Below are 13,176 nucleotides of genomic sequence, written 5' to 3'. Positions count from 1 at the left end.
ACTTCCAGCGTGACTTTCAAAGCATTCATTTTTTCCCTATAATGTTTAAGGATTAGGGGTTACTTAATTAAGAACACTGTGAATATGCATCATATAGCTTTATTTGTTTTTCCCCTAAAATTAAATTTTAAATGCAATCTTCTACTATTACATAAGGAAAAGATAAGGATACCCCTTCTACGACTGCAATTACATTTTATCTGCTAAATTTTGTGAGCCCATTTCTGTGTGTACAGACTGTTCCTTCTAAACAGGAACTGTGCCAAACCTGATAAAGCCTTTGTTTTCATATTTTACTATAATCCAGCATGTCACAACCTGAAACCAACACTTCCAGAAGGACAATTACGTCGTCACTCCTGCAAAGGGATGTGTTTGCCTGGTCTGTGGAGTCATGGATGCAATTTTCTAGTGAAGTTGCAAATTCAAATGTTGCAGAGGTCCCTGCTGAACCAGCAGGTTTCCACCAAAGCTGTAAAGTCAGGAGTGCTCTCTAGCGGGGAAAATAGGCATTGCTGCATGACTTACCACATAAAGCACCGTTTGCAGGACGGCATTGATTTGTCACTCTGCAGGCCAACTGCACTTTGATCAGTAGCAAAAACAACATAAGGAGTGTGGAAAGTTAGGCTCATGTGCACTTTATTTTATTATATTACAGTACTGCGGTCATGTAAAGCATTGCAAGTAGCTACAGTCACACTAGAGTGGCATTAGGTATGATGTTATTATGACAAACTTTATTTGATAGAAATAACTTATAATACTCATATTTACTGAATGTTTACTCTGTTATCCCTACAGTAAAATGTTACAATTTCAACATAAACAGACAACAAAAGCTTAAAAATATATTAAAACATTCTGATTATTTTAGCCTGTAAAATTCCAGGAGAGGGGGAGAGCACTGAAGAAACAGAGTATTTTTATTGCAAATGCAAACTGTAAGTCTTTATCCTCTTCAGTCTTTTCTGACACAAACATAAATGTTGTTCTTTTGGTCATCATACAGCAATGTTAATGCAGAAACAGTCATTTTTTTTAATATAATCCACTTTGCAAAGCAGCAGTTTATGTGTTGCTACAATCTTTATTCTTAAATACGATCTAAAAATATGTTGTTAGCTCAAGTTAACCTCCGTGGATTCATCATTTCACGGGACTGATAAAACAGCCTTGTGTCAAAATTTAATTCTGACTGTAAATCCTACATTTTTTAAAGTGTTACTTGAGCTAACATCATATTTGACCAGAGCACATCAAAAACATTTCCAGAATTTTTTTTCTGTATCCTATTTTTTTATTTTAAGCACATGTGAAAGCAGTGACTTTAAGATTAAATTGACAACAGCTGACTACATTAATGCATTCTAGTAAGCATGAGTAAAAGAATTTTTTGCTTCTGCTTTGATAAAAGCTTTTTTTTTCTGCTTTGTCTGCTTTCTGTTTGTACCAAATTGGGATAGTAACCAGCATGCATGTTGGGTAATATCGTGTCTACATCAACAGGGCAGTATTAGCAGTGAGAAGACCTGGATGTTTGTGAGATCGGATTTGGTGGAGATCTGCCTCCAGAACAGTTACATACTCCCATCCATAAATAACAACTTTCAATAATGCAATATCCTAGAGGCCAGAAATACACCAACCACACACTAGCACTGTCCTCACTTGTGCCTAGCACGCACTTGAAGCAGCGTTGGCGTCTGCTCCATGATCCGCAGTAACAGATTATCAATGTAGTCCTCCAGGTCTCGAACCTGCGACTTGACCTTCTTCAGCTCGGCCTCACATTTCTCCAGCTGGGCCTCCTGCTGCTCCGAGGCCGCTTGCTGCTTCTGCATGTCCATCTCCTGCTGCAGCAGCAAGGAGATCAGCTCCATGTTAGTCAGGTGCTGGTACTGGGCTGACCTGTCCACCATCACCTCCTGCAAGACAGGACAAAGGAAAATAAGGTTTCATATGTGAAAACTACCTGTAAACAATCATATTTAGAGGAATTAACTATATTAATTCACATTCTTTCTGGGCGTGACAGCAAATGTGTTTACGTCTGAACTCAATTCACTGTGTTTATGTTAACCTAAACATTTCCAGGCAGCGCTCTCTAAGCATCTCAGAAAGAAAGGCAAACTATTCTTTCTGTGCCAAATGTGATTGAAACGATTGATGATTAACAGATCCCTGTGTTAAAAAGTTAAACTGGGACATTTTCATTTGCAGGTGGTTAAAAAAAATGACATGAGTCACAGGAAACAATGAGGTCATCACAACAGTTATGGTCCTGCAGTGCAGTTATTAGCGCCATGTGCACTGCTGGTGCCAATAAATGCTCATGGAAGCGTTAAACAGTCACAAACCTAATGGCTTTCTGTGATTTAATATGGCAGGTTAATGACTTAATTCTTCCACTGTTTGCACAAAGTCAGACTCGTGCAGTGTTTTGAAAATTGAAATGCTGAATTAGAAACTAATGTAACAGTTATGAGCCAAGTTCTGACCAACAACTGACCACACATGGGGCGACATTATCCAGTGTTATATTAAAAAAGACAAAATCATATTGCTGATTTGCTGGTCAAGTTTCCCCGATGCGAGAAATGCTTGAGTACAACTGTGATTTTAAATCCTCTGCAGTTTGAAACATTTCATATTTACTTAAACAGATGCAGAAACGTAAAAGAGAAAAGTTCTCCTGCAGAAACAAATAATATGCTCATGTAAGTAGTTCGAGATATGAAATTAATTCCACACTTGTGTTCAAGCGAAATGCTTATCTGGGTCAAAGAATTATGCCACACCTAGAAGGCGTAATGGGATCAGTATTTCTCTCCTAGTGTTGAAGGCGATTTCAGTTTAACAGGGGGGTGTTAGGAAGCAGCTGGTGCACTGTTCCTGTGGTGCCCTGATGTATTATTCAAACAGTCTAGAGCAGCGGTCCCCAACCCCAGGGCCACGGACCAGTACCAGTCCGTGAGTTGTTTGCTACTGGCCCGCGAGAGTTGAGGCTTGTGTGTGAAATTTATTATCTTTAACTCGGTTTCCCTGGGTCTTTTCCCGTGTGTTATGAATAATCTTTTTTTTTTTGGTATCGGTACTGGTTTTATTTTGTTGTATTTATCCGCAACACCTTAAAGGCCGGCCGGACATAAACCGGTCCGTGGCGGAAAAAAGGTTGGGGACCGCTGCTCTAGAGTTCCTCATCCCAATATGACAGAGAAGTATTTTTAGCAGTACCTGACTCTTCTCAGGTTCAGCTGTCACTTGATGAGCGCTGCGTCCAGGGTTGATAGTCGACTTGAGCTTCTCCAGAACTGAACGACCCTCCTTCTTCTCTGATTGGCTAGAGGTTATTGGCTTCACTGGGTGAGGCCTGAAAAACAAAGGGGTGAGCACTAGCATTTCCACACCGGTTCAGCATAACTGCTTCTCAATGGTTTTCCAAGTCCAAGTCAAATGATAGCTTGGCATTTGCTAGAGAGGTTTACCACATCTGAGACCTCACTCTTTGAAGGAAAGATATGCAGCACATGAACATTTAAAATAAAGGTTGGAGCACAGCATGAAAAGCTGCAGCTGTCCAGATCGAATTTCAGTGTAATTTCTTTGAGCTCTATTGAGTCCCGCTAAAAATTCTAACCCCATTCCCAAGAACAGCTGGGACACAAAACACATTTTTGATTTCGGAGTCTCATAAATGTTTAATGCTCAACACCAATGACGCTTCTGGCTGCCTGCCTTACTTTTGTACATGACAAAAGTACAAAAATGTAATATTTTTGTGAATAAGGTTAGAAAAATGCATATTTTACTACATTAAGCCACACTTTTTTGGTGCTGTTTACATATGTTACTCTTTAGCAGAAAAACTAGCTAAATTTAGGCACAGCAAAGTGTGAAAAAGCAAAAAGAGAATAAAGAAATAAATCAAAATACAATAGGCAACGACAAACTGAAACATGAGATGAATAACATAAATGTGCAGCAAAGCCAAGAGCAATACAGCAGTAATCATCCAATCGCTTTGGATGAGAAGGCAGAACTTATATATGCAAATGCATTCAACAACAAGCAAGCCGGACCAGCAGGAAACAAAACTATCACAGCAACCAAAGAGTTAAAAACAACAACACATCCCAGTTATATATGTGCAAATCATGGCTATTGTCAGGTCTTCTAATTTAGTACAGCTTGTAAATAGCTACACAGGTGATGTCCTAGTGTGAGGATTCTCACCTGCTCTCCTGACGGGGCAGGTTGCTAGCTGTCTGTGTCTCCTCAGGCAAAAGTGAGTGGCGTGCAGCGACCAGGGGCTGGTCAGTGGTGAAGGTGGTAGAGTAGGAGGAGGTGTAGGGGGCCACGGCCAGCGTAGTGCTGGCTCCAGCACTCGGCCCCACGCTTGAGGGATGCATGGACGGAGGACAGCAGACAGGTGTATCAGCTGACAGGGAGAGTGCAGACAAGATGGAGGGAGAAAAAGGGGGTTCGTGCAAAGATTGCCCAATCTTTGCCTCGCAAGGGTTTCTCGAGTTTGGCGCTACTTTTGCGTGGAGGTCTTCAAAACTGATCTCAGAAGGTTTTCCTGTAACGCAGTTTTCTTTAAGACACGCTGCTGTTTTTCCTTTTAAAGATATAGCCGATGTTGTGTTTGAGTCTCTGTGACACGTTTGGTCATTATTGTTGCTACATTCAAGCAAACCTGCCTGTTTATCGAAATCAAACGAGGAAGAAAGAATTGATTTAGAGGGCTGATATGATGACGGTCCTTCACTGATTTCTGAAATGTTTTGCACAAGACATAAAAACTGTTCAAACTCTCTGTCTCCACTTTTGCTTTGGCTGTTTGGGCTGTCGCTGCTGCTCTGTCGGGACACTCCCTTTGGTCTAAAACGTGCACTAACTACCCCTGAAAATGACTCCGGCTGGTTAGGTTTACCTATCTTGGCTTGATTATTGCAATTTTCATCAAAGTCCTTTTGTGTCTGGTTAAAATCATCATAGACATTTCTTCTTTCTTCTCTGCATTCAGCAGCTGGTAAAACACAGGTTTGATTTTGTGACATCAAAGCAGTCATTTCTCGGCTGTTTACCCTCGAGTTACCAAGCGGTGCTACATTGTTCAGTTCACTTCGATAATCACGGCAATTGTCTTGGCTGACTGGAGCTACTTTGCACAGCTTATTGGAAGATATTTCAAATGAAGAATTCATCTCGGGGATGTAAGTGTCCTTCAAAGTAAATATCTCCTCAGGTTTGGTTTCCAAATGGTACACGGCCACCTGTGAATTTTCAGGCAGTTGCTGTAAAGTCCCACTTTTCAGGGTATCGCCAACCTCCGAGTGCGAAGACCCATCAGAATCAATAAAACCAAAGTCTGTATTATTCACATTCATGTTCAGATCTCCTAAAGTTAGCGAGAAAGAGATGTTATTGTTGGTGCATGGAGTTTCTGCTAGATTCGTTTCCAGTATGTCTTCTCCTGGAGTGGGAGAAATACCTAGCGCCTTGGCATCTGCATGTGAGAGAGTAGTGGGCGACATTTTCAAAAGATCTGCAACGGATATCTCACTATCGAGAAGCATTTTAGGCCCTGAGCTCTTAGACGGGGTCTTAATTCCCGTAGTTTCCTCGGCGTTAAGCGATAAACGATGACTGTTTACTTTGCATTGTCCATAATTTCTTCTACACACACGTCCGTACAAGTCTTGCTCGAACAGCATCCCTCCCCAGCAATCAGTCTCGTCTTCCAGAGGTTCATATTTGAACTTTTTGAGCTTGTCTTCTGGCGTAAGCCCCGGAGAAGTAACGTTTGTGTGCGACTGGGAGTTCAGGCTGAGGGACTCGCTGGTCTCGCTGCTTGTGTGCGGGTCAGGAGATATGTTGTTTCTTTTACATTCTCCTTCTCTTCCACGCTGTAGTGAGGCCACACCGGTCTGAGAGAGGAGGTAGGCTTCTTTATGGACAGCTAGCTCCTGACCTCTATGCAGCCAGCCATCAGAATAAATCTCATTCACTGATGTTCTTAAAAGTCTCCTTGGAGGCAAAGGTGGAGGCTCCTCATTACATGTTTGCAGTTCTTGTGCATAGTTACTGTTATTGGCCAGGGGATAACTACGTTTACGAGATGAAACCGGGCTAGTCGTCGGCTTTTTTTGGGGAGGACAAACTTTCGGGGAATTGAGTCTGCTAGAGGCAAAGGCATCAAATGAGTCATCCCATTCTCCAGTACTCTCTGACCTGGAGCAAGGGGCAGAGTGATTGGGAGAATTTGGTGAGGCCACTTTGGGCGATAATGCAGGAAGTGATATCTGCCTAGCTACTGCCCTTGGGCGCTCCCGCTTTATGGAAGCCATATTTGTGGCGCTAACTTCATGAGGAGTAGTGGGCGTGTAGGGCTGGGCAGGCAGAGTGGTGTAATGAAAGGGGGATGAGCCAGCAGAGGAGCATGGTTCAAAAGGAGGAGACTTCTGCAACTCTTCTGCTATGAGCTCCTCAAAAAAGGGATTGCGCTGCATACGTGGGAGGAAAGGATTGGAAAGGGAGATGGGGGCTGAGGAGGGGGAGGAAGAAGGGGTGAAGACATTGATGTAACTGCAGTCATCGGGTGAGACATGACCGGAGAGAGAGGCAGAGGGAGAGGAGCACTGAGGAGGAACAGGGGAACGAGGAGGGAGGGGAGGGGGTACATCTGAGCTGCGTTCTACCTTAGGAGAAACTTCCAGCCTGTGAAGGAAATAGGGCACAATAGTCCTCTTAGTTAATGATGTGCCAGGTAACCAGATGGGGAACATTGTTCGTACAAAAACAGAAAAGATAACCAGAATACAAGCTGATATTCCTCAACAAAAAGAGGGATATTCCCGCTTAACGTCAGTCTTTAAACTTCACAAGGTTCATGACAGACTTATGGAAAGAGTAACGTAAAATAAAACAAAGAAGCAAAGCACACCTGCAAAATAATCAAGCAACGAAAAGTAACTATCGCACTTAGCCATTCAAGCACCAACTGCACTGGCAGCTATTCTGTTGGGTGAGCTCATATCAACATGGAATGATATTCTTCACATCCTTTTTCAAAACCATTCGCAGAAAGAAACACACTCTGGGTAGAGAAACTGGCAATGCAGGAGTGCTGTTTGTGGAAAATATAGCATGAGGTGATGACACAGCATGGTTGTAAGATGGAAAAAATTATGATTTAAATCAATTCCATTTTCAAATGAGCAGGCAGAAGAGTGAACGCTGAACCCAGGACACCCAACTGAATACAGGCCTCTGTTGTGCCTGGATCATCAAAGTGTCTGAAGCGCAGACACGAGGTCGTAAATGAGCCCAACTCACCTTGGTTTGTTCTGGGATTCACTAGAGCCAAACCAGCCTCTGAGCCTCCCCTCTGATGTGGAACCAGCATGGCTGAGTTCTGACTTAGATGGGAGAGAATCACTCCTTCCTCCAGAGAATAACGTCTTTCTTAGCTTCTTTCCTTTGTCAGCTGATTCAGCAGCTGAGGAGACCGTCACAGCGCAACCCCCTATCTGAGCTTCTTGAATAGAAGCAGACGATGCCTGAGCATCTTTTTCTTCCTCTTTTTCCTCTTTCTTCAGTTTGTCAAAGGACCAGCGTCGGCCCTCTGCAAAGGAAGCTTTGTCCTCACTTCTTTTGGTGAGATTCTGCAGCGAGCGAGAGAGCGGGGAGCATTTTTCCAGCAGAACCAGTTTGGACGAGAGCGCTCCAGAGCTCTTTGGGGTCGATGGCTCAGAGTCATAGACATGGCTTCCATTTATACACAAGGATGACTGGGACTGAGTCATGGTCTGTCCCTTGAGTGACTCGACTGCAGGATTGGCTCGAGGGAAGGCCGTTGTGATCTTACTAGCTTCATCGCTGAAGGCGCGCTTGTGAGTGAGAACTTTTGTGGTGTGCTGACTGGTGAGCACTGTCGAAAAGATGGGAAAAACAGGTTAATAAAACTAAATAAGGACTTCTTTCATACATCTTTGTTTTTATTTGAAGACAAACAAAGCTTTGTATCTGTATAACGCTGTGTATCCGAATCTGTATTTTGAGGATGATCCTTGGTTCTTTTTTCTTGCTTTTTTGGTTTAAAGCGGTAATGTTTGAGTTTTTGCCACTAGGGGCAGCAAAGATCACACTATATCTGAACATTTAAGCAGGATGGTAAATGCCTTCTTATTTCCTGATACAGTTGAGGCCTAAAAGTAATTGGACAGTTGATTGACAAGCAGTTACATGACTGATTGAGGCCTGTTCTCTTGTTATTTTATCATAAATTGAACAGATAAAAAATCCGGAGTTAATTCCAAGTGTTGTACGTGCATTTGGTATCATTTTAACGGGAACTCTCACCATGAATTCGATTGAGATATTGATGAATGCGAAGGAAATGATCATTTGATTGAAAAACGTAAGTAAACCTATCAGAGAGAGTGAAAAGAAAACCCAAGGACAGAGAAAAGTATGGAGAGGACTCATGATCTGAAGCATACCATACATGACACAGGCATGTATTTTGGCCACCAGGACTGTGTCACTATTGTTTATTGATGATGTGACTGCTGATAGAAGAGCAGGAGCCCAAGAGTTTCTCAAGGCAAAGAAATTGAATATTTCTTGAATATAGTTTGATAAACAAATGCAGAGCTGAATGCGGATAGACCCACAAACCAGCAGTGATTAAAGGCTCCAGTAAAGGCCCAGCAGAGACTTTCAAGGGAGGAAACGCAGCACTTAGTGACATCAGTTGGTATTGGACTTAAGGGGGTCACTATTTGCACTATTTCCACTTATTAAAAATAACTGTTATATTTAAAGTTCGGTCAGTTTTTCAGTTCATTTTAAGGTTGCATTTGTTTTTCACAATCCAGACTGAAAAATATAAAAAATGTATCAAATACTTATTTGTATTTAATCATATGCTGATATCAGGCATTACTCATATCTAGACGATGGTCCATACATAGTTGGAATTGCCTTTGAAGCCAGTCAACAAATATCTTAAGTTTTGTGTTTGCACCATCCTTCAGGGAAACTTTGGGCTGTTTAGCTTCTAAGTAGCGATGCCATACAGATAACTGTCTGCTCCCTTTTTTGTGCTTTTTTTGTCAAAAAAACAGCCACGTTTATGAGGAGAGATACAGATTACTAAGATGTATGATGAGATATGGAGGTCATTCAAAAAAACTATTTTTGGTCGAGACTTATCAGATCCCGATGTGTTCCATGTCATGATCAGTACAGCCGCTGCACACAAATCTAAAGAAAATCCATGTTTGTTAAAAATGCTGTATATTTCAAATAAATGTGATTTTTTTCATCTGACTTTTGTTCAATAAAAATAATTTTTTTTGTGATGTTAGAGTAGGTGGAATTTGTGTAGCATGGCTGCTAACCAGCTATAAAACAGAAAAAAAGGTTTGTTTTTTTCTTTAATTCTGTGTTATGCACTTGAACTATTTCAAAGCCTACCTTTTTTTGCTAAATCTGTCTCCCCATAGTGAGAGTCAACCCTCACTTTGCTAGTGTAGATGGGGGAACTGGGAGGGTCTGACAGCAGATCCAGACTGGGTGGAGGGCCAAGGTTATCGCTGGCCATGGAAGACAAACTACTCTCTGAAGCCAGAGACGAACACGACCTGGTGTCAGACGACTTCCGCAGCTTGCCTTTGAAGAAATCCTTCATCTTGCTCCTCTTCTCCTCTGCTACCTCCACGTCACGTGATTCCACCACCCCTACGCTCTCCTCTCCAAATGGCTGCCCCAGGGATCCCGAAAGGGCAGCGTAACGGCCCGGCACGATGGCTGATGAAGACTCCATGTCCCCCCTCTTCCTCCCTGTGACACGATCCTTGAGCTTTCCAAACGCAGAGCGAGGTTTGTCCTTCATGGTGAGGTCGAACATACTGGCTGTCATGTTGTTGCGGGTGAACTGGACTGTTATCTGGAGCTGGCCACGTTCCTTCTCCTTTCTTCCTGCCTTCGAGTTGAGCTTGAACCATCTGCAGAAGTAAAACAGAAATCCAATACAGCACGTGAGCAGGATACTGTTACGATATCTGGTTAAAGGAACTTTACCAACAACAACAACAAAAAAACAAAAAAACAAAAACAACCATTTCCTTTTGGCAAGCCCTTCTGAATATTACATAACCTGAAAATACTGGTTCAGGGATTGTGTCAAACTGCCTTGGAAAAACTGTTTTGTAAGCCTCAGAGCAGGAGATCATGACTCAAATTCCTCCAGATCTACCCACCTACACCTGGCATGCATGTATGGACAAAAAGACATGGACAACATGAGAGGTAAACTAATAAAATCCTTCCTCTGTTCATGCCTCCTAAAGTCTTGTGACTTGACCAGAGAAGATGTTACAGAGCCAAAACTAACAGCAGGGATCCAGCATGAGCTTCACAGAGCGTAGAGAGAAAGGCGAGAGGGCGGAGAAGCCACAATTAAAGCCAGATGTGCTGTATTGTTTTACTCCATTCTGCTCTTCAGTGTTAATAGTGGAAGAGTATCACATGAAAGTCATGTATCCAGTTATGCCACCTGTGCCACAGCCGAGCAAAAAGTAAAGATAAACAGCTTTTGTTTTAAAAAAGGAAGGCAGAGTTCATAATCTGAAAAAAGCATTATAATAAAATAATACTGGAGCTTTTGTGACAACTTGACAGCCAACAATTGGATGCAGAAGTCCTGCAGAGATTGTGACTCTATACTACCCCAGAAATACTGGTTCTCCAGCTTGGCCAGCCAAGACAGTGGGTTTGATTATAACAAATGCACTTAGTGCGATACACTTCATGTAGAGGAACTGTAGTCTTGTTTGGCCAATATTTTGGCCTTCCACTTCAACTGGTTCTTATCTTATCCTGAATATAAGCGTTAATGGGTTTCTAGAAAGAGATAAATATTGTGGGAACCTATTTACAGGTCATGTTTTTATTCTCCTACAAGTTGGAGAAAATGTATTCTTATTATGTTTCCTTTGAAATGATGTGGGATAAAGACGGAGGCCTTCTGGCTACAATGGATCTGAGTGAAAACTGCATCTCATCTCATATTTCTGCGGTGCATTGTGGGAACTGCTGCTGGAGTATCTCTGTACTGGGACAGGAGGCCAAAGAGCCAGCGTTTAACGAGTTTTAAAGGCTTGGCAGCTTTCTAACCTCTTCGTCATCCTGCAAAAACAGCACATTTGATTTCACTGCTAAAGTCTCCTGTGGAAGGAGCTGCTGCATTTTGGGCTGTAATGTTGCACATGACAATCACTACTGCGTGAGATGGAAACTATCCCCAAGATCTTTCATGAACTACATGCTTTTAATGAAGACCTGAAAGTTGCACATCATTCTCCTGGAAAACCTATTTAACATAATCTTGTCATAGTCTGACAAAAAAAGAAAATGACACATCACTTCTTTGTGACTAAACTGAAAACAACAACAACACGTTTGGCATGCAAGTTGCACTAATTAAAAGCCAACCTACTCGTCTCTTGGACACACTCCATCATGAAATATCTTATCAAGAGGTATAATGGTTTGACCGAGGAACACATCCAGTCCGATAAGCACTCGGTGCATGACCGTGAGGACCAGGTCCCGCTCCCCGGGGGTAGGCGCTCCGGCCGCCATCCTCTAGGATCCCGGGGAGGAGCTCGAAGCAGCACTCCTCGTTCCACACGGGCACCTCCGCCTTCTCCACGAGGCCGGTGGTGTACTTCTCCTTCCCCACCTGGATGATGGTGTAGAGGTAGCGGCTGCCATGCTTGCCCTTGGTTCGCAGTCCCTTTGCGCGGAGGACGGTGACATTCACATGAGTGGGCACCCATCTCTGATCATCGTCCAGATCTATCAGTGACATCATCTTGCACCGCTACAAAGGGGCCCTGCGTGTGCGACAGCAGTCGTTAATTCTCTTAGTGGCGTGTTTTATCAGTCGATTAGGAGATCATCCCCCTTCACGCTGTGCTGGAGTTTCCGCGCTGCGCAAAAAAAAAAAAAACCTCTGCAGAAAATGTCCAAAGTCGGCCAAGCCTCCGAGGGTTTATCCGAGGTCACTTTTCAGACAGCAGACTCGGCTTGTGCTCAACTTTCAGCTTCGCATACTACCATAACTCAATAAATGCAAATCCCGTTAAGTGAGCTGCGTGCTCAAAGCATCCATGCTCGGCTCACGTCGCATCAGTTAGTTTACAGTCCACAAATCTGCCCAGCGTTTACGGCCCGCCCTCCTCCACAGGCCCGCAGACAACCAGAGAGATGCCGCAGAATTAAAGAGGAACACTCAACAAAGCCTCATCAGATCCACCGACACGCAGAAGCTCTGCTCAGAGCCGCCGTCAGTGCGTTTGAGCCAGAAAGACCAGCTTCAGCAGCTTCGCTTAATATGCGGGAAATGGACTTAAGTTTCTGGGCGGAACCTCCTGTCAAAGCCAAATATTCTGCAGCTCATCCTGTTTATTCTGTCTTTTAGTGTGTTCGCCTGTTTCCAACCAGTCTTCAGGTCTAATTTGAGTGCAAGCTGAATGTAAAACCAGTTATATGGGCCTCCATGTCACAAATTGATCAGGTTTTGTAAATGGCAAATGAAAACTGATCAGTATATTTGTATTTTAATTTGAACTATTTATACTCTTAAAAGTGATCAAACATTTTTTTAATGTATGAAAATATATTGCTAGCTCTTTTTCCTGTGAGAGCTCTACTTCCGAATATCAAAATTAAAAAACAACAACAATAATAATAAATTGATATTAGTTGGGGAAAAAATCCTTTCCCGAGGAGATTATCCTGGAGCTGCAGCGCCATCTAGTGGATTTCAGAGACCGCTCAGTCATACATGCAGTTTACACAAGTCAGACGCTGTAGACTTCCTAATTTTATGCGCTGTTTACCACAAACTGATTCCTTGATATCTCGGTTACATTATTTAATTGTGATAGAAATACTCTCATATTTATGCAGCTGAAGTTTACCTGGCTTACTGGGTCTAAAAAAAAAAGGTTAATATAATGTTACATTAGGTGATCATGTCCCTTAAGCCACAATAAATCATTGAATCACAAATGACTGATTTAATTATTAACATATGGGCTGTTTAACAATAGCCAAATGTTAGGGACTGTCCAAGGAGGTGCCATATATATTTGTATG

At 42.6% G+C, this 13,176-nt stretch overlaps 1 protein-coding gene across 1 annotated transcript; it reads right to left on the bottom strand.

Annotated features, from left to right (window-relative positions):
• Positions 1 to 620: 620 nt before the first annotated feature.
• On the bottom strand, positions 621 to 12,496 carry rab11fip5b (RAB11 family interacting protein 5b (class I)). Its single transcript, XM_005467360.4, is given in 7 exon segments — positions 621 to 1,928; positions 3,238 to 3,373; positions 4,237 to 6,723; positions 7,342 to 7,936; positions 9,487 to 10,016; positions 11,510 to 11,640; positions 11,642 to 12,496. Coding segments are annotated over 7 exon segments (4,386 nt in total). The 5' UTR covers positions 11,888 to 12,496; the 3' UTR covers positions 621 to 1,667.
• Positions 12,497 to 13,176: the final 680 nt, after the last annotated feature.

The sequence above is a fragment of the Oreochromis niloticus genome, linkage group LG2, assembly GCF_001858045.2.
Source record: "Oreochromis niloticus isolate F11D_XX linkage group LG2, O_niloticus_UMD_NMBU, whole genome shotgun sequence".
Taxonomy (NCBI): Eukaryota; Metazoa; Chordata; class Actinopteri; order Cichliformes; family Cichlidae; genus Oreochromis; species Oreochromis niloticus.
The sequence above is the reverse complement of the archived record's forward strand: the minus strand, read 5'-3'. Positions and strand labels throughout refer to the sequence as shown.